Raw genomic sequence first — 21,019 nt, forward strand, 5'->3', positions numbered from 1 at the left:
TTTCCCTCGCCACAAGGATCAGACACCATCTTCACACCACTGAGACAGGACTAGAGCCCAAGCCTACTTAACCACACAGACTTTCACTGGGGATCACGGTGTTCCATGTTGAACAAGACTATTGTCAGGGAGATGCTGGGAAGGGCAGTCCTCAATGTACAGAACCCAGAATCTGTGAAGAATTCCTCAAATTCCCAGTCTCAGCCTTAAAGTCAGTTCTCAGTGTCCACTGGAATGAAAGTACCATGGGGACCTTGTCTGCCTTGTTCATGGCTGAAACTTCAGTGCCTTCAACCAGTAACTGGTACAAAGCAGACAGACAGTAAATATGTGTTAGTTTTGTTGATGAATATCTCATGCCTTGTTTAGAGATGCTCTGCTTCCCAAAGTTACTGCTCTATTTGGTTATGCATGACAAACTTTAATGAGTAGTGTTTACTGTGCCTTAGAGTCACTCTCAGAATACAAGCAAGAGAGAAAACAGGACCGGAATAGGACTAATAAAAAAAGCCAAGGGCACTGAAGAAACACTTCAAAGACTTAATGAAATATTGTTCCAATGTATGTTCCAATCCAAAGGCAGTTATGGCAGAAAAAACACTCTCCCTGAAGCTGTCCACATGCTAATCTCTAGAATATGTCAATCTGTTATATCATACAATAAAATGCACTTTCAATTCAGTTCAGTCATTCAGTCATGTCTGACTCTTTGCAATCCCGTGGACTGCAGAACTCCAGGCTTCCCTGTCCATCACCAACACAGAGTTTGCTCAAATTCATGTCCATCAAGTCAGTGATGCCATCCAACCATCTCATCCTGTCATCCCCTTCTCCTCCCACCGTCAATCTTGCCTAGCATCAGGTCTTTTCCAATGAGTCAGTTCTTTGTATCAGGTGGCCAAAGCATTGGAGTTTCAGCTTCAACATCAGTCGTTCCAATGAATATGCAAGGCTGATTTCCCTTAGGATTGACTAGTTTGATCACCTTGCAGTCCAAGGGACTCTCAAGAGTCTTCTCCAACACCACAGTTCAAAAGCATCAATTCTTCGGTGCTCAACTTTCTTTGTAGTCCAACTCTCACACCCATCCAAATGTGACTACTGGAAAAACCATAGCTTTGACTAGATGGACTTTGTCAGCAAAGTAATGTCTCTGCTTTTTAATATGCTGTCTAGGTTGGTCATAGCTTTTCTTTCAAGGAGCAAGCATCTTTTAATTTCATGGCTGTAGTCACCATCTGCAGTGATTTTGGAGCCCAAAAATAAAGTCTCTCATTGTTTCCCCATCTATTTGCCATGCAGTGATGAGGCCAGATGCCATGATCTTCATTTTTTGAATGCTGAGTTTTAAGCCAACTTTTTCACCCTCCTCTTTCACCTTTATCAAGAGGCTCTTTAGTTCTTCTTCGCTTTCTGCCATAAGGGTGGTATCCAGATGTAAAAAGTAATGAACATTAATGACTGAATCCTAGCACTGATTTATAGAAGAAAATGTCTACATTACCAGCCACTGTTTTCAAGCACATAATTTATATTACTTACATAAATTAAATCATTAACTTCTTTTTATTGAGCATCTAATATGTACTAGCCCTATGCCAGGCTCTTCATATATGTGAGCAATAATCACAGCAAAGGGAAAACTACATTATCACTATGTGAAAGAATAGGAAACTGAGGCTTAATTTATCTAAGGTAGCCCAACCGGTAAAATGCTGAGGCAGTATTTGAACCCAGAAACAGCTGACCCCAAGCCTACACCCTTTCTACCCTGCCACACTTCCCCACTGTTGTCAAAATACTGTAGTCCAAGTGGTAATCAGAGGACTGAAGGGGACCCAGGAGAAAGAATCAGAATATCTTGGCTGAAAAACAGAGAAATAGCCACACCAAAAAACAGAGAGAGAGAGAGCACAGAAATGTTGCAAAGAATGTCTCTCCTCCAAATCCACTTTTTGTGCAGAAATACATATTGACAGAACAGTTTCTATCTCTCCCACCCCCTCATGTTGGTTGCTGCTCCTACTGTATTTCTTGGCACAATTAACTGCCTGTGTACAAGGAGGTCTCACAGCACACCCATCTACCATCACCAATACAAAAATTCCAACCAAATGGCAGGAGCAAAAGGATGCTTAATATAAACCAAATATCAATCCCAGTGCTCCAATTAAGGCACTGCTGTAAGAGTCACATTTCAAAATGTTTGGAAGTCATTTCATCCCAATGGTATCTCCTAAAACATCTTTACACAGAGCCATCCTGGCCACTCATCATGTTCTAATTCAAGAGCCCCATTTTCTGATTTTAGGAAGAGAGACCTCACAATAACAGCTGACAGGCAGGAGCAGAACCTGAAATGCTCCTATGCCCAAGAGATGTGCAGGAAGCATATGGCAGCCACCCTAATCAACACCTGCCGTGAACCAACTGGTCTGCAAGGCTCCACCACAACACGACAGGATGGGCTGCGAAGTAGCTGACAGTTCTGACAGTACATTTCCACACTCCCAATCACACTAATTTTCCCAACTAGGGAGAGATTTTTCAAGTCAACCCCTAGGCTGTTGACTGTCAGATTATGAAGGCTTTGCTGTCTTTCTACTTAGAGCATAATTCAGAAATTACATAATTGGAGGGATTTTACTGGGCTGTGCACACAATAGGTGTTTAATGAGTAAACAGAAATGAAACAATGAATGGACACCAGAATAAATGTATTCTGTCTTCTAAAAACACCCATCTTTCCAAAGCTCAAATCATCCCAGCTGAAAGGGTAAACATTTCTGTCTTGTAGTGAAGCAAAGCAAAATCACCAAAATAGTCCATGGAAATGGGCTAGTATTTGCAACAACCTTTGACTCTGACTCACGATGAAGAAAGTGCCAGCAGGCTACAAGTGTCTTCAGAGCTGAGATTATCTGACTATTAGGCCAGTTATCTGGGGCTGCAAACATCTCTGTAAATTATACTACAGAATCACAGACCACAGGAAGAAAAACAACTCAGTACATTTTTTAAACACTGAAATAGAAAATACTATTTCTGGAAGAGAACAAAAACAGATCTTAAGCACTGGGGCTAAGCCCTTCACACTGATGGGGGCCACAATAAAACCTGCCACGGAAGCAGCAGAATTCAGTTTTACTACTACCTTCACTTCAGGCAGAAGCTGTTAGCACCAGAGAATCAAGCAGGATACAAGAACTCTTCGATGGTCAGTCAAGTGTGTAAACTCTGGGATGTGTTTCTAAGGAACATTCTCGGAGATGATCCAGGTACAGGGTCTAGAAACTGAACCTTCTTAGTACCCCAGGAGGGCCCATCTTTCTCTAGAGAAATCATGGTGTGCAAAGTCCCAGAAGTTTCCAATGTCTTTCTATTATAATGAGGACCATCTCTTTCCAGGCATGTTCTTCTTCCAGGGCTTTTCCCCTGGTTTTAAAAAAGCCTACTGACAATCAGGGAGCTGTCTGGTAAACAGCAAACCTGAACGCTAGATGGATGTTAAAGGATGTTGTTCACAAGGCATTTCATCAGAGCTCCCAGAAAAGCCTAAAGAAAGATACTTATTCTGGAACTAGACACAACACTGACAACCAGAATGCTCAGATTTAGTTCTATTCTTGGATTAGAAATGAATGTGTATTCTCATGGACTGCTTCTTTGAACGAGTGATTCCCAACTGATGATCAGACTTTGTTGGTATTTTTTAACCTCTGAAAGCAATTTTGTCATTTTTTAATTATTGCATATGCTCCCATTTAATCCCAGTGTTTTCCCACTGAGACATCTCAGTGTTTCCTTTCTGATAGGCTTTTTAAAATGGACATCCATCTTCCCATTAATGGTTTTGGGACTTTTTTTTTAATCTAGAGAACTCCTTCTTCAAATGAACCCTTACAACATTAAAAACCATTAAAAAGTAGGTCTTCTCTGAAACAGGTGCAAGGGACCTCAGACTTGGACTCAGCCACACCCAACTCACTCTTCCCTTACTGACTCTTGGGGAGATGGCTCAGAATTTGAAAGGAATACCACTGAGCCAATCACATCTCCAACTCCCAGCCAGCCCTATGTTTCTACAAAAACAAAGTCATGCTGTCCAGGGAAAAATGTCACATTCTGAAAGCATTAGTATTCAAAGCTTCCCTACACAGCAAGACTACTCACCAGGATCGGCTTCAGGATATCCAGGTTGGAACGAAGCACCTGCTCTGCTGCACTCAGTTTCTCCCTTGGCAGGCTGCAAAACCTAGAAACTTCTTGGTCACCAAGTCGAATCACTTCTCCCAATTTTGATCCATTGCACAGATTGGTCAAATGTAACTGGTAGCCTTGCAAAAATACCTATAAACATTTCATGCAAAGAGAGAGAAGTAAAACTGGATTACACAGATGGGAAGCAGGGTCCTTGAAGCCTCTTGGGGGAACTTCATACCAATATCGTTTTGAGGAATGGACACTACGATACCTCGTCCAGAGCACTGGGTCTCTACCGAACTTCAGGATGAAACAAGGCATGATGCTACAGGACATTTAAAACCACAATGTGGCATTTGACTCATTACCTCCACACTCTTCTGCTTGTGAAGGGAAATCCTGAGTCCAATTCTTTTTCTCAAAAGTGGGATACATGACTCAGCAAATAGGAATCTGGAGTCTGAACTCCCCAAACCACTCTTATTAGAGAAAATAGAAAGTTCTCGTTACTTTGAAATAAATGATAATTTAAACTGGAGTTAGGCTAAATTGTAGGGGAAAATGTATTTATACTATTTATTTGTAGATAAAGATATTTTACTAATGCAAAGAACTATGTTCAAACTATTTCAGAATGTGGAACTCTTCCTTTTACTTGTATCAAAGCAGAGTACTAGAAAGTCAAGCCTCTTATCTCACTGACAGATAAGAATGACTTAGAACTGGCCTATACATTATAGCAAAGAACTTCCCCTTGGCCATATCTTATGTAACTATCTTTACTGGACCTAAATAAACACTTCTTCACATATGGCCCTTACTGTCCATTAGGCAAAAGTTCAATAAGATGAGAGACCTTGTTTTTTCATGTTCCTTTCGAGTCCTCGGTGCTGGAATATGAACAATAAATATTTGTGGAACAAATGAATGAACGATTCAGGCTCTATTACTCTGTTATTACATTCTCTGTTTGTTTCAATTAAGGCAGCCTGACCTGCTCGTACTACAACCTCCTGGGAGTGATGGACCAGAAGCTTCTCAAGACCCATGCAGCTTTCTAACACCACAGAGCACTTGGTCTGTCGTGGTTTCCATTAAGTTTCCACCTCCTGCCATATACTCAAGTACACTTTGCTCTTCCTCTTTTCTCTAACTAGCTCTTGCTGCCAGCCAACCTTTCGTATTTGCGTTTAAGGCAGTGGCAACAGTGACTACAGAGACTAATTTCCTTGCAAGGACCACTTCCATATTTAGGATGCCCCTTCTTCTAAACTGGTGGGATGTGACAGATAAGAAATTGGCAGGGGGCAACGGAAATCATGCTAACGATTTTTATAAGCCTGCTGCCTTTGGCCCATCTCCCAACCGCACAATTGGTAAACACAGGCATATTTTTCCAGTTTAATAAGGGCAAGCAGTAAGAACATTTTTCTAATTTTAAAAATTCTATATCGTGTAAAGCAAAGATTTTATTTTGGGGCATAAACAGTTCCACTACTTCTGCTTACGGCAAAGTCAAGCTAGTATGTAACCATGAGACATGTAAGGAAGCAGTTCCCCTTTCTGCCAGAGAATAAACTTGAGAAGGTCCTCTGGAAATCAATAACTGTGCAATCTGGGCCTGCTGCCCACTGCATAGGAGCCATATGATTATCTAATAATGCCAGAGGAAGGGTCTTTAAAATCTAAGGTTAAAATTTTACATAAACATTAACATTACTTCCTGATTTTATAAATTTTTAAAAAATTAAGCATATTCTCCTTAATAATAGATATCTTTCTACTTATTTATTTATTTTTAAATATTTTTATTTCTTTTTATTTAATTTCTATTTATTTACTTATTATTTCTATTCTATATTTTCTAGATATCTTTCTCATCTATCTTCAAAAGAAACATGACAAATAGATAGCCAGTGGGGATTTGCTATTCTGATGCAGGGAGCTCAAATCTGGTGCTCTGTGACAATATAGAGAGGTGGGAAAGAGTGGGAGGTAGGAAGGAGGTTCAAGAGGGAGGGGACATATGTATCCCTATGGCAGTTCATGTTGATATATGGCAGAAACCAACAAAATATTGTAAAGAGTTATCCTCCAATTAAAAAGAAATAAATTTAAGTTTTAAAAAAGAAAGCACTACATTTTAAAATCTGTTTTAGATTTTATAGACAAGAGACACTTTAGGTAACAATGCTCAACCCAAATTATTGTTTCAGAACTGTGAGTTTTTTTTTAATTGCTTCAGTTCAGTTCAGTCGCTCAGTCGTGTCCGACTCTTTGCGACCCCATGAATCACAGCACGCCCATCACCAACTCCCGGAGTTCACTCAAACTCATGTCTATCGAGTCGGTGATGCCATCCAGCCATCTCATTCTCTGTCGTCCCCTTCTCCTCCCGCCCCCAATCCCTCCCAGCATCAGAGTCTTTTCCAGTGAGTCAACTCGTTGCATGAGGTGGCCAAATTCATCTCCCCTTTAGGAAGACGTTATCAACACATGCCTGGGCTTCCCTTGTGGCTCAGCTGGTGAAGAATCCACCTGCAGGAGACCTGGGTTCGATCCCTGGGTTGGGAAGATCCCCTGGAGAAGGGAAAGGCTACCCACTCAAGTATTCTGGCCTAGAGAATTCCATGGACTATAGTCCATGGGGTCTCAAAGAGTCAGACATGACTGAGCGACTTTCACAAACAAACAGAATAAAAAAACAAAATCAACACATGCCAATTGACAGGCAGGAAATCAGTTTTATTTCAACCAGTTGGCCCATGACGCAAGGTTGAACCTTCCACTCTCTGGATGGTGTGGCAGGGCCAGCGTGAGCAGAGAGGTAAAAACAGGTGATGCTGCATTGGAGCCGCCAACCTCCTTCAGCACCATCACAAAGACAGGAGTTTATTCATTTCCTTCCAGGTGCTCTCATATAATGTCATTGCCACGAGGCCCACTAGGGAAGGTGAAGATCGCAGCTTACCTTGCGGAGACTGACATCAGCCCCCAGCATCTTGTCCACAGTTGGCCTTGGCAGAGAGAGGTTGTGATGCAGGAATCCAGAGAAGGTTTCATTGTCTACCAGGAAGTCCTGAAGTTTCAAGCCTGTGGGAGAAATAATGTTCATTTTCATTTCATGAGTAACTAAAAGGAAAAAAAAAGCACAATGGGGCAAAATATCCTAATATTGATTGCCTCATTTTAAACCAGTTGAGCACACAGAGAAATGAGGTTCAGGGAGCTTTGCCTTAACAGCAGAGACATGAAAAGAGTGCTTTCTGAAGCTGTGAAGTGCGACACTGCTATACACAACACACACACACATAGCCTTTTCTCGCTTTTCCAAGAATAAGTAAACAAATCTGAGATTTGTGACCCTGACCCCACAGCTCCTATCTCCCCAGTGCCATCTCAGACAGCTAAACTCAGAGATATTTAAAACCTTATTCCCACAAGCCCCAAGGGCTGGTTTATTCTTGAAGCAAAACAGTGGTTCTGAAACTTGAAGAGGCATCAGAATCACCTGCAGGGCGTGTTTAAACTGGTCCCCTACCCCCCAGAGTTTCCGATTCAGCAGCCTGGAGTGAGGCTGGATAATTTGCATTTCTAACAAGCTTCCAGGCGATGCTGTCACCCGCTGGTCTGGGGCCCACCTTTAGAGAACCACGGGTGCAGAGCATTATGCACATCAAAGTGCTTTTACAGGCCTGATTTCATTTCAGTTCCAGACGTGGAACACGTGACACAGAGCTCCCACACCCAGACCAGCCCCTGCTTTAAGAAAATATGCATGCATACATTAAAAAAATCAACACTACTAAATGATTGTATTGCTGCAGGGTTTCCCACAGAATCACTTTAAATAATAAGCCCTCCAGGTACATTTTGAGAAGGTTCCAATCGAGTGTAGTGTAGTGAAGCAGAAAAAGCACTAGCCAGAAATCCAATTTTAGTCCCTAGAGCTGGAGGCTGTGCCTAAGTGGTATCACTTGTATATTTCATATCATCTTTCCGAATTTCAGCTTCTTTATCTCCAAACTGTGAGGTGACCAGTGCTTCGTGGGTCCCCCTTACTGAAATGCTCTCATTTTCTCTGCCATATTTCATTTGAGTGTCCATTTCTCCTGCCCCTCTCTCATAATAACCCAACTTAATTCAATAAAGAGAAGGCCGGCTCATCAAGACCTCACGACTGGCCAGACATCACTGAGAGACTGCAGCCCACAGACCCTGGCATGAACCAACCTCTAGGGGGCAAACCTAGCAAACCCAAATCACTTAACTGATGGGAAATAGATGTCTGGTCTGAAAACAGGGGTGTGAGGAAAGGCTTAAAAAGAGGACAGGAGTTAATCCTGGGAGCTAAGGGGGTGATGTGCAGAGATAAAGCAGGAGGAGGTCTCAAAATCCAGCCAGACTCTCATCAGTGCTGTCTGACTCAGGCATGTTCTGCTAAAGTAAATTTTTAATAATCTCAGTTGGTAAAGAATCTGTCTGCAACACAAGAGACCCGGGTTCAACCTCTGGGTCAGGAAGATCCCCTGGAGAAGGAAATGGCAACTCATTCCAGTATTCTTGCCTGGGAAATCCCATGGACAGAGAAGCCTGGTGGGCTACAGTCCATGGGGTTACAAGAGTTGGACAAGATTTATCGACTAACCCACGACCACAGAAGCTTACACTGAGCATGACTCACATCCCTAGAGAAACAGTTCTCTGGCTACACCCTATTTGGCCACCTCCCAGTTATTCCCCATGACACATTTTAAGAAGTGGTCCCGGCCGAGTGAGTGTCCCTCCTGAGAAAAGGTGCTCCTGCACGCTGCCACCTGCCTGGTGCTCCCCATCACATGTGACACTGCCTTCTCACCATCACATTCACTTCAGTAGCTGCCAAACCTCAGAGCACTGAAGATTCACCTGCTGCTGCTGCTGCTAAGTCGCTTCAGTCGTGTCCGACTCTGTGCGACCCCATAGACGGCAGCCCACCAGGCTCCGCCGTCTCTGGGATTCTCCAGGCAAGAACACTGGAGTGGGTTGCCATTTCCTTCTCCAATGTGTAAAAGTGGAAAGTGAAAAGTGAGGTCACTCAGTCGTGTCCGACTCGTAGCGACCCCATGGACTGCAGTCCACCACGCTCCTCTGTCCATGCGATTTTCTAGGCAAGAGTACTGGAGTGGCTTGCCATTGCCTCACCTAGGGACATGCTAAAATGTCATTTCTTGGGCTGGACTCCCAGAGGTCCTGAAATAGGAGCTCTAGAGTGGGGCCTAAGAATCTACATTTTAATAAGCATCTTCTGTATCTCTAATGCAAGGGTTCTGAGGACCATCCTTTTAGGACTGTTGTTTTATTTGCATGTTCTCTCCCCTAGACTATGCCTCTGGGAGATAGAATATGTCTTTTATCCTTGCATCCCAGTGCCCAGATCAGGCAAAGAATTACTGCTCAATGAATGATGACTGGAAAATAACTACCAGGAGATGGGATCAGGGCTGGGAAGATTTCAGAAGTATCTGAGGAGCATCAAAGAAGATTTCCTTTCAGCTGTATAGGTCCAAGAATGGCTTGCAGATATTGAGGCGACCCCAAGGCTACACCCCAAGTGTAAACAGGACCCCTGGTCACTAGAACTGTATTCCCAGAGACACAAAGTGACACCCTATGTGTCCCAGTATCCCAAAGGTAGGGGTAAACAGGAAGAAGACAGGAAAGTTAGTGGTTTCAACTGCGGTCTGACCTGGGAAGCCTGACACTGACTGTTGTGGAACAATGGAAAAAGCAACACACTGAGGGGTGAGAAAACTTGGGTTCCACATCCATTTACTTGCCAGGTCATCTCACCTAGCTGTGTCTCCACTGCTTCATCTGTAAAGGGAGGGGTGAAGAAAAAAAAAAAAAACACTTCCCTGAAACCCAGGCAGAACAGAATATGCACGTGAGCAAACCTGGTCTGTGACCAGGCAGGCCACTCCGGAGAGTGAAAAGCCAGAGCAGCAATCGACACTGTGCTAGGCAAATTCAGAATAACCTCCTTCCTCCAGAGCAAGGATGTGGAAGGCTGACCCCACTGCACATGCGAGGGGTCTAGGTCACAAGCAACATGCTTTAGTCAAAGGAGCATGCGCGGTGCGTTTACATGACGTTTCAGTTAAGCCGACAGGCTCTGCTGAGAGAACATCTGGATGTGATCAAACCCCAACCACCTCTCAGTGAATCGTCCGGATGGGGCAGAAGAGTCAAGAGGCTGATTAAACAGTCAACAACCTTTGGCAGTGCACGTGCACAGGGTGGTGAGGCGGCCATGCAGCAGTGAACACCAAAGACCCCTGGCTACGAAGAACCTGCCATCTGGTCACATGGATCCCATACACGTGGATTCGGATTTACACGCCACCAACAGCAAGGTGCAGCCAGCATGGGCACAGGAAGACAGGGCAATGTGCAGTGTTTCTCAACCTCAGCTCCCGTGAGACTCCTGAGGGGGCTTCACAAAAATCCCAATGCCCAGGCCACACCCCCTAACAACTTCTGCGTGATCAGAACTTCTGGGGCTAAGACTCAGGCATCAGAATTTTATAAAACTCCACCATGATGATTCCAGCCAAGTTTGGGAAACATTATAGTGAAATGAAAAGTTCAGGGGTATGGGGACAGAATAACTTAACTTTGATGCTGGACTCTGCTGTTTATGAATTGCATGGCTTTGAGAAATTCATTTTGCCTTCCTGAGCCCAAGATTTCTGACCTAGGAGGTAAGGGTAACAGTACCCACTTTTCAAAGGTATGAGGATTAGAGATATTTGCATGTAATACATGAATGCTGCCCTGGTGGCTCAGATGGTAAAGAATCCGCCTGCAATATAGGAGACCTGGGTTTGATCCTTGGGTTGGGAAGATTCCCTGGAGGAGGACATAGCAACCCACTCCAGTATTCTTGCCTGGAGAATCCCCATGGACAGAGGAGCCTGGAGGGCGACTTTCATGAATAGTGAGCAAGGGGTTCATGGTAGTTGCTCAAAAAATGGTAATAATTTTGTGATTATTGAGATGGGTTTACTTCACTCATCTTGACCAGTGTACCACAATGATGTATAGAGAAAAGGTAGGGACACAGACACTTCCCTCAAGGAACTTCCAAGGATGATAAGGGTGATGAAGAGGCAAATCGATAGAAAAAGCAGAGTGAGGGATGATAGAGCCAAAGGAAGGCAACTCATGGAAGCATTTGACCCAGATGAGGCTCATCTGTTTCAAGGGGGGGAGTCAGTCTGAACAGACTGAAGCCAGGTTCTGGAAAAGAACAGCCAGCCAGAAATATCCAGAGGCTGTGGCTGATGAGGAGAGGGTAAGGAAGGCCTCCCGTGATGCAGGGACCAGGACTCCCTGTAGAGGGAGTGCTATCTGTGCACATGCGGTTCTCAATGTTTCTGAGTGAATAAATAAACACACAAGCAGATAAGCACAGAAGAGCTTCCTCAGAACCTAAGACCTGGGGAGTAGGATGGTGAAAGGAAGAGGACGAGGTACAATGTGAGGCCAGGGTAGGGTGCTTTTGTACCTGGGTCTCAAGTTTTCTCCATTTTTTTCTTGGCAGGAAAATGAGTGGAGAAGCCAATAATATCAAGAAAGCCCGATATCTGAAATGGCCCTTCTCCTCTTGCCCTAGCTAACTCCTACCCTTCTTTAAGATCTGGGCCATGAGTCATCTCCTCCAGGAAGCCTGTCCTGCCACGACACCCTCAAGCTGAGTCAGGTGGCCATTCCTCCATACCCTAATAGCCTCCTATGTGTGCTTCCCCTGAGCTGCAGTTGTCTGAGACCACGTCATTTTCTCCAGAAGAAAAGAAGTCCTTGAGGACCAGGACTTACTCAAAAGGACAGCAGTGCCTGGCACTAAGGAGGCATCCCATCAGTGGTGGATGATGAAGGAGTGGATGAACACATATGAGTGAATCAAGTAATGAACTGAGATGACCTGCTGTGGGTAGGGAAGGGTCAAACAGGACAGGAGTGTGAGACAAACTAGGTCAAGATAGTGCTAGAGTTTTTCTAACCTCCTCAGCTGCATCAGCCCAGGGTCAGGAAGACAGTCAGGCATGTGGGAGCTGGAAGCAGGGCACAAGAAGTGTCCATAACAGGATAAATGAGGATGACAAGCATCTACCTCACTGCACTGAGCTGAGGGTTAAAAGAGAAATGTACCTGAAGTCCCAGCATAAGGCCTAGAACCAAGAAAAGCCCTCAATAAAGATGGCTAATATCATCATCACTTTCAGGAAAGACACCTCATTAGCTTCAATGCTAGTCTGATCCTAAAGTATATGCTTTCAGAATAGATAAGAACACAGAAGTGACTTTGCTAACCAAGTCAATATTGAATTTTTGATCCAAGGCGTGTGTGTGTGTATGTGTGCGTTATATATTTGCCTGGCTGAGTTCCTGAGTCAGAAAGAATTATAAATTCTTTCTGCTGACACTGTTATAAGGTGAAGAAAAGGTTGAAGCTGACTGGTTTGCCTAATCAGAACTTTAGAAAAGAATAAAGAAATCTAGCATTTTACAGAGAATCAGTGGGAATGATCACCTCTACAACATCACTGCAGGGATGGGCACAGATAGAAGATGACTAGTAAGAAAAACCAGTCATTGGACGCTAGATAGAAAACACTTAATGGAAAAGACAGTCACTTACTTGGCCATTTAACTCTTTCCATGTGAGCTGACATGACCTCAATTTTCCTATCTGTAATGTGTGGGTTATAGAAGATCTCAGGGATCGTCTTATTGTTGGTACTAAAAGGCACACTTGGGATTAAATTAAATCAGCATTGGACTTGGCATTAGAAAATCTGAATTCAGGTCCCAGCTCAGCTGTTTCCTAACTGTGCAATTGTGAGCCTCACTTTTCTCCGTTTCTGAATCTCTCTGGGTCTCAGTTTCCTTAGATGTAAGATGGGCTAGTAACATTCATAGGTTGTTATGAAAACAAAGATCAAGAAAGTGAAAGTAGTCTTTCGGAGGGAAAGAGCCTCAGGAGTTTACAAGGGTAACTGAGAGGCTATAAATACTGTCACAGAATATAGTCATCAGGGAACTGGACCGGTCACTAAATTAAACATGGGTCCCTGCTGCCTAAAGAGAAGATTGAAAGTCACCATCCAGCAAACGGCTCCAAGAGCTCTCCTGTTGCCATATCTCCAATGTGGACCAAAATATTTGATCAGCTGAAATCAGCCTCGTTGATTTTGCCTGGAGAAGCCAGCAGTGGTCTGTCCTTTTCCAGAGAGCTTTGCTTTGTATGCAGGGAGGTAGGGCAAATAAAAGGAAGGGGAAAAAAAAGAAACCAATTCAGGAGCTTGGAGTCCAAAGAACAAAACAAGTGAAATGTGTGTTTGTGGGCGGAGGACAAACAGGACAGAACCCTCAGTTCTGTGCCAGTCCTCAGGGCCGGGCCTCTCTGAGCAGGCTAAGGGAACACTTTCATGGCAGGGGAGAAGGGTGTGGTGGGGAGGATCACTGCACCAGGGGGATACGTGGGGTGGGCGTGGGAGGATGCTCTCATGGCCAGTTAGTGTTCCTTCTGCTTCTTCCCAGCCTGCCTGAGCACAGCGGAGAAGCAGGGAAGAGGGAGGGCAGCAGCCCAGGAAGGCGGAGGAGGGCAGTCCTCAGCAGAGCCTGCAGCGGGGTTACTCTCGGTCAGTGCCCTCCAGTCCCCGGCTCCAGTTTCAAGATCGCAGTAGTCTCTTTTGTTTAACATGAAAAGAAACCACAGCGATCAGCTGCTTGAGAAGTGGGTGGAAGAGGCAAATAAAAAAAAAAAAAGAGAGAGAAGTAGAGAAAGATCATGTCAGCTTCCAAGGCCCAGATACTCTTCTTAAAAGAAACCAAGGAGGGTCTCCCAGCCCTGACCCTGTTCCAGAGGCAACGGCCTAGAGAAACTGCGGCCAGATTCTCACTCCTGGCTTTACTTGGCTTAGGCAGGACCTTGTATAAACGAGACTGCAAAACATCTCTCTGCCAGAAAAGAGATGGAAACAAATGTACTCAGGTGTCTTCTGGGGTGTTTTTGTGTTTCAGTTTGTTTTCCTGATGCTAGGGCTCCACTTTCTTCTTCAAGGATAGCTCCCGCCTGCTTCACTGAGACAGCTGGACCCTCCCCACGAAAACCAGGGCTTCCTGGGAAGTTCAGGGTTCTGGAAAAGGGGGTAAGACAGGGTGACCTGGCTGCTCCCTGGGGTGACTCCTTAGAGCAGATGAGAGGAGGCTGGGAGCCGGGGGCACACAGCTTCGGGAACTCTTGCTGTTCATCTGGGCCAGGGTTCCCAACCCAGAAGTTTCCTTCTCTACAGTGAGGGCTTGCCAAGATACTGATACACTCTTGAAAGATCCCAAGTTCTGGAGTCCGGCTAACCTGGTTCCTATCTCAGTTCCAGAATTTTCCAGTTACGTGCCCTTGGAGGCTTAAACTCTCCGACCCTACATTTTTCTGTAAATGGAGATCAGCTATCTGATCACCCTCCAACTAGGGGGTGGATTAGGTAAACAGTAATGACAGTATAGAGTGCCCCGAATACTGACTCACACATACTGCAAGAGAATATTTGTTGTTGTTCAGTTGCTCAGTCATATCCAACTCTTTGTGACCCCATGGACTGCAGCAAGCCAGGCTTCCCTGTCCTCCACTATCTCCTGTAATTTGCTCAAACAGAAAATACAAGTGGAGAAATTAAACAAGTTCAAAACAAAACAAATGTTGATAAAGTCTTAGATGACACAAGTGAAGAGTTCCTTAGAGAAACTACAATATTTAAGGTTGTGCTTCCTGATCCCTTTATGGCAAGTCCTGGGGAAGCCGGAGTCTTCTGAGACCCATGGGACCATCACAGCTCCAGGAACTACACAGTCCTTATTCTACATAGAATGGAATTTGATGAATTAATTAATCAACAAATTCCTAAACAGCTACTGAAGTCAAAACACTATAGCTATAGTTCCAAGTAGAAATATTTCTCGGTGCTCCTTGAAGGCAGGAATCTGTAATAAAAGAGATGCTGTACAAAGACAGGATCCCTGCCCTTGCCTTCCAAGAAGACAGGGACAGAAGGTCAGGGAACAGAGCTGTGAACCTCCCAGCCCACTGTGCCACTCCAGAATCAGTCAACACTGAAATCAGGGGATGGGAAGAGACCTGACACGTCTTGCCTGGATCCATCTGCTAAGGCAACAGCATACCTGTCTTACTGAGAAGTGGACAATGAGGAAGAAGTGGTCAGGAGCCCCTGGAACAAGGATTCATGATAGCTGATAAGAAGCTGAATGGTAAACAGGCCCCCAAACAGCCAATGGAGACTGTGGCCCCAGAGGGAGAGGGTGGGTGAGCTGTTCACACTGGTCACGAGCTCTGTAAATGCAATGGGGATGGGAGGCACAGTCAAGCTGGCTTGGGAAGCCCAGAAGGAGAAGAAAGATAACAGTGGGGAGGTAGCATTAGCCCCAGGGAGTTCCAGACCTAAAGAGAAAGAGAGGAAGAGACAAGAAGTCATCATTAGACAAAGCAAAAAAACAGCTGGGTAAACACTGTGTGGAGGCCCCTTTGAAGGCCAGGGAGGTAGAAAGGAAGAGGAGGATACTCGGAAAAGGCAAGGAACAGAGAGAAGGTGAGATCAAAGTAGGAGGAAACAGAGTCCAGAAACAGAAAGACCAAATCAAACATAATGGGCCAACAGAAAGTGATCTGGGAAGAAAGAGCAGAGTTGGAGGAACTCAGTGTTCTGCTTAAAAATGAGACCAGAGGCTCTTAGCACCATGAGTTAGGGATCAGAATCACCCTGCAGGGCCCTGAGAAACCAGGGAACAGGGGGAAGGAAGATAAGTTTATGAATTAGGGGCTGAGAATGGGTTCTTTCCAGGCCTGGATTAGGAAGAATTGTTCATATATAACATATAAATTGCTTAAGTTTCTCTTATTTTTAAAATTAATAAAACGTCTTAACGGACATGGTTGTGCTTTGTTGGCAGAGGAAGGGGATTAACATGTACCAAGCATCAGATACATTATATGGATTATTTTCTACAATCCTTAAAACAAGGTTATGGGAAAGGTATTATTTTTCCCATTTTTCAAATAAGGAAACAGACCCAGAGATGTTAACATCCTGCTCAAGGCCACAGAGCAAGCAAGTGGTAAATCTGAACCCAATCGGCTCTGGCTTACAAACCTTTAGCTCTTTCAACTATATAGGAATTAAGTAAATCATTTTATTCTTTTAAAATGCTTTATAATGATTTTGCCATCAAAAGTTGGCCATGCTACTCGTGGAATAAGGCAATATGGCAACATGAGATGGTGCAAAGATGCTGAACCAGCAGATCAGACAGACACTGATTCAATTCACAGCTTTACTCAATCACCTTGGGCAAAAGACGTAACCTGTGAATCTCAGTTTCCTCATCAATAAAATGGAGCTAATAATACCAAGGCCTTGTAAGACTTGAATGTAATAACATATTTAAATGTAAAATGGCGTCATTACCTGGTACAACTTAGTCTGTTGGACAAAGTGTCACTCTAAGATTGCCCCTCTGGACCTAAACGCAACAGTGATGAGAGCGGTAGAAATGGAAAAATTTCAAGGAGAAACAAACTGGAGTTCCATATTGCTCTTTGCCACCCACAGTGTAAATAACTCTCAAACTGGGAAAGCAAGAGACATGAAACACTATTCTTGATGTTAACAATCCAAACTCTCTAAAGGCAGTCTGATACCGTGTGGTACATGCCGTCCAGTAGTCGAGTACAATTGTGCTTTCTATTCTTGTCTGGGCAGAGCTGACCTTTGATTCAATTTAGTTTGAGCAATATTTCCATACAGCAGTACAGCACTGCATCCCCCTGATGGCAGCCCAAGCTGGGGCCAGACCCTGCCCTGAATGGAAACAAACAGGCTGGGTTTTGAGACACTGCCTGGCTTGGACAGGAACTTCCACACTGTGAAACTCGAAGGTCTCAAGTCAGAACTTCTGATATGTGCATATCGACATGAATTGCAATCACCCAAAAATGTCAAGGATTTCCAATTTGATGATATAATGTTGACACACGGGTCATCTGATTTCCCGAGATGACCCATGAGGGGCCCCACAAGGACAGAAAAGAAACTTTGAGGCTGTAGCCTCAACTTCAGCAGCTGCTCATATGGAAGGAAAGGAGTTAGGCAGAGAAGGAGAAGTGGCTGTGAGTCACAGGATGTTCTTTTCTACACGGGCCTTGGGGAAAGTTCCACCCATGTCTACTACCATTAAGCCAGGAAGAGGAGGAAATCTGGCATTTCTCTCGGAAGCCCTGTTGTCGCTGCTCTGATCCCAGTCCATCCATGCCCAGTATCCTGTGACCTGAGACATTTTCTGGCTACCCTGGACTGCTCTCTATAGACTGTAATAACATACTAGCCGAGAGTGAAAGTCTGGAGTTCCAGTCCTCTTCACGCCCTTTGCCAGCTGTGCTTCCTCAGGCAAATAACTTGGCCTCTCTGAACTTTAGCTCCTTTGTGTACACAAAGAGGAACAAAATTCCCTATCTCACATGATGGTCATATAATGAACCGAAGTATAAATGAGGTGTTTATGATGTGCCAAATATTGTGCCAAATGCTTTATGCTTATTGGCGCTCATGCTCGTGATTCCCCATGATAGCCCTAAGAGAGGACTGTTAACGCCTTTGAGAAAACTGAGACACAAAGACACAGAATTACCCAAGGTCACACAGTCACTAAGCAGCACAGCCGGGATCTGGACCAAGGCATTCTGGCTGCCAACTGGATGTTTACAAGATGATAATTTTACAACCTCCTTCCCTCAACTCCCTGCCACAGCCAGCTAACTTGCCATGTCACCAAAGCCTGCCCTGCCCTCAGGGGATCAGGTCTTTCTGACTTTAAAAGATTAAAGTAGAATTAAAGGTCCATGCAGTGAGTTTTCAGTATTACCTGTAAACCCAACAGCCAGAAAGTTATGATCCATTTCCCTAAGTAAACCCCAGCATAACCCTCTGGACTTATTTCACAAAACTCGGTCAGAGCCACATCAAAAAGGCCAAACAAGCCAGATTTGTAACATGAATACATAGCAAATAACAGCCAGACCATTGACACTCAAAAGTCTTGCCAAAGGGATGGACAGACTCAAGAGCCAGGACAGGATCAGTACTGCCCCGGGCCTCCCCTCCAGTTCTTCCCTCTTCTGACCCTTGACCTCAACAATACGGGATGTCTTCCAAAGGGACAACTCCAGTGCAGCGACACAGTGCCCAAAGTTCTTCCTTGCTTTTCTTTCCTAGCAAAGTTCTCATGAGCTTCAGAGGATGCTGCATTCTGGAGAGAAGGCACTACAGAAGCCCTTGAATCGGGAGTTATGGGAAGCCAGTTGTAAACCTAGTGCTCATCAGGGGAAGCTGAGCTAATGCACCCAACTTCATGGAGCACTGTTCTCATGGGAAGTGCCATTCACACAGATCGCGGCATACATGGCATCCTCAGAAATGTGTGACCTGGCAGCCTAAGTAAAGCCTGAAAGGCCTCCCTTAACTGTCCCCCCTACCTCACTTGGCCCAATTCAGCAGGTCCAGAAAAATGATCTTCTGAAGTCCCACAGAGCACCTACTGAGTGAGTGAGTCAAAGTGCTCAGTCGTGTCTGACTCTTTGCAACCCCAGGGACCATACAGTCCATGGAATTCTCTAGGCCAGAATACTGGAGAGGGTAGCCTTTCCCTTCTCCAGGGAATATTCCCAACCCAGGGATCGAACCCAGGTCTCCCACATTGCAGGTGGATTCTTCACCAGCTGAGCCACAAAGGAAGCCCTAGTACCCACTGGACTTCTGTTAAAAGGACCGCTGTGGCTATAATGCGAGACAGAGCCAGACACATAGAGACCTAAGATCTTGGCTGAGAAGGAAAGCTGCTGAGTCCCATGCACAGCAGAGATTGGGGATCTGGCCCTCCAGCTACAGGACAGAATCCAGAGCCCTGTCCACTGCACCAGGCCATAGCAGATAATGATAAAGAAACAACAGTGCCTCAAGCCAAGAAGGAGAAGACTCTTGAGAGTTCCTTGGACAGCAAGGAGATCAAACCAGTCAATCCTAAAGGAAATCAACCCTGAATATTCATTGGAAGGACTGATGCTGAAGCTGAAGCTCCAATAGCTTGGCCACCTGATGTAAAGAACTGACTCATTAGAAAAAACCCTGATGCTGGGAAAGATTATGGGCATGAGGAGAAAGGGTCGACAGAGGATGAGATGGTTGGATGGCATCACCGACTCAACAGACATGAGTTTGAGCAAACTCCAGAAGATAGTGAAGGATAGGGAAGCCTGGCGTGTTGCAGTCCACGGGGTCACAAAGAGTTGGGCACGACCAAGCGACTGAACAACAACTTCAAGCCAAGGAATTGTCCCTGGACCAGCATGAGAAATGGGGAGGCTGAGGGAGCATCCAGGGTTAAGAGACAAGAGACAAGAACCCAGGAGACAAGAGCCCAGCTACCTATGAAAATGAGAGACAGTGGGGAGTTGGGGAACTTCGTGCAGGAGATGTGAGGGTGGCCCCCCCCAAGGAGGTGCCCCTACCAACTTCCAGCCAAGTAGGAAGCCTTAACCGCTACATATGGTATAAACTCGAGAGGGTTCAAGCCCATGTTGCCATAGAGATGAAGGAAAGCTGTAGTCCAGATGCCAGTATTTGAGAAAGGAGCAAGACACTGGAGCAAAATCAATGTTTGAGCAGAAACATCCAGCAGGAAGCAAGCTAATAAGCCCATTAGGTATCAGTGAGCAACACATTTTAAGTAGTTCTAAAGGAAATAAGGACGTCCCTCATGGCTCAGATGGTAAAGAATCTGCCTGCAATGCGGGAGACCTGGGTTTGATCCCTGGGTTGGAAAGATCCCCTGGAGGAGGGCATGGCATACTCCAGTATTCTTGCCTAGAGGACCCCCATGGACAGAGGAGCCTGGCCGGCTACAATCCATGGGGTCACAAAGAGTTGCCCACAACTGCACAACTAAGCACAGCACAGCACAAATGAAATAAACAGTAAAGACAAAGAAGAAAGCAAAGGGACACCTCCTTCCCCAGCCCAGTCCTGATCTGGCCCCATCGAAAAGGCCTTAGTTCTAACCAGTCTGCTGGCCCTCCCACTGGAAAATGCCAGGTTCCCAAGAGGAGACAGTGGACTGGAGTGGTGCACAAGCCTGGAGGGTGGTGTGGACGAAGAGACCAAGGAAGAAGACAGTCCTTCCCATCCCCCCAGGTCTCTGGAGGGGCAGATGCTACTGTCTAAAGCTTGAGGCTGACAGTTTGGAGGGATCTCTTTAAGAAAAACAGCATTTTTTAAACATCCTATTTCGGCAAGTTTTGATTGCTGAGATCCCTACCAGGGCCTTGGAAGGGGGTTCTGAAAGTGAAAATCCTTTAGTTTCTCAGTAAATCCACTTCAAGCCTCTGGACTCATAGCAGGCTTTCCAGGAAATGGCAACTCACTCCAGTATTCTTGCCTGGAAAATCCCATGGACAGAAGAGTCCATGGGATCACAGTCGGACACAACTGAGCAACTTCATTTTTTCTGGAAAGTAAACCTTGTAGAAAGAAAAGGTCAGACTTCATTCCAATCACAAAGAAAGGCAATGCCAAAGAATGCTCAAACTACCGCACAATTGCACTCATCTCACACGCTAGTAAAGTCATGCTCAAAATTCTCCAAGCCAGGCTTCAGCAATATGTGAACCGTGAACTCCCAGATGTTCAAGCAGGTTTTAGAAAACGTA

General features: G+C 45.0%; 1 protein-coding gene across 1 annotated transcript in view; it reads right to left on the minus strand.

Moving 5' to 3' along the window:
* ABCA1 (ATP binding cassette subfamily A member 1) overlaps positions 1–21,019 on the minus strand; it is a 140,489-nt gene that overhangs the window by 67,082 nt on the left and 52,388 nt on the right. Inside the window, exons 6-7 of the mRNA XM_088838222.1 lie at positions 7,175–7,296; positions 4,174–4,350 (exon numbers count right to left, since the gene is read on the minus strand). Of these exons, the coding sequence (XP_088694348.1) occupies positions 4,174–4,350; positions 7,175–7,296 (299 nt within the window). The remainder of the gene's footprint in view (positions 1–4,173; positions 4,351–7,174; positions 7,297–21,019) is intronic.

Source organism: Moschus berezovskii, chromosome 7 (genome assembly GCF_049115385.1).
Source record: "Moschus berezovskii isolate FMDL1 chromosome 7, NW_MosBer_1.0, whole genome shotgun sequence".
Classification (NCBI taxonomy): Eukaryota; Metazoa; Chordata; class Mammalia; order Artiodactyla; family Moschidae; genus Moschus; species Moschus berezovskii.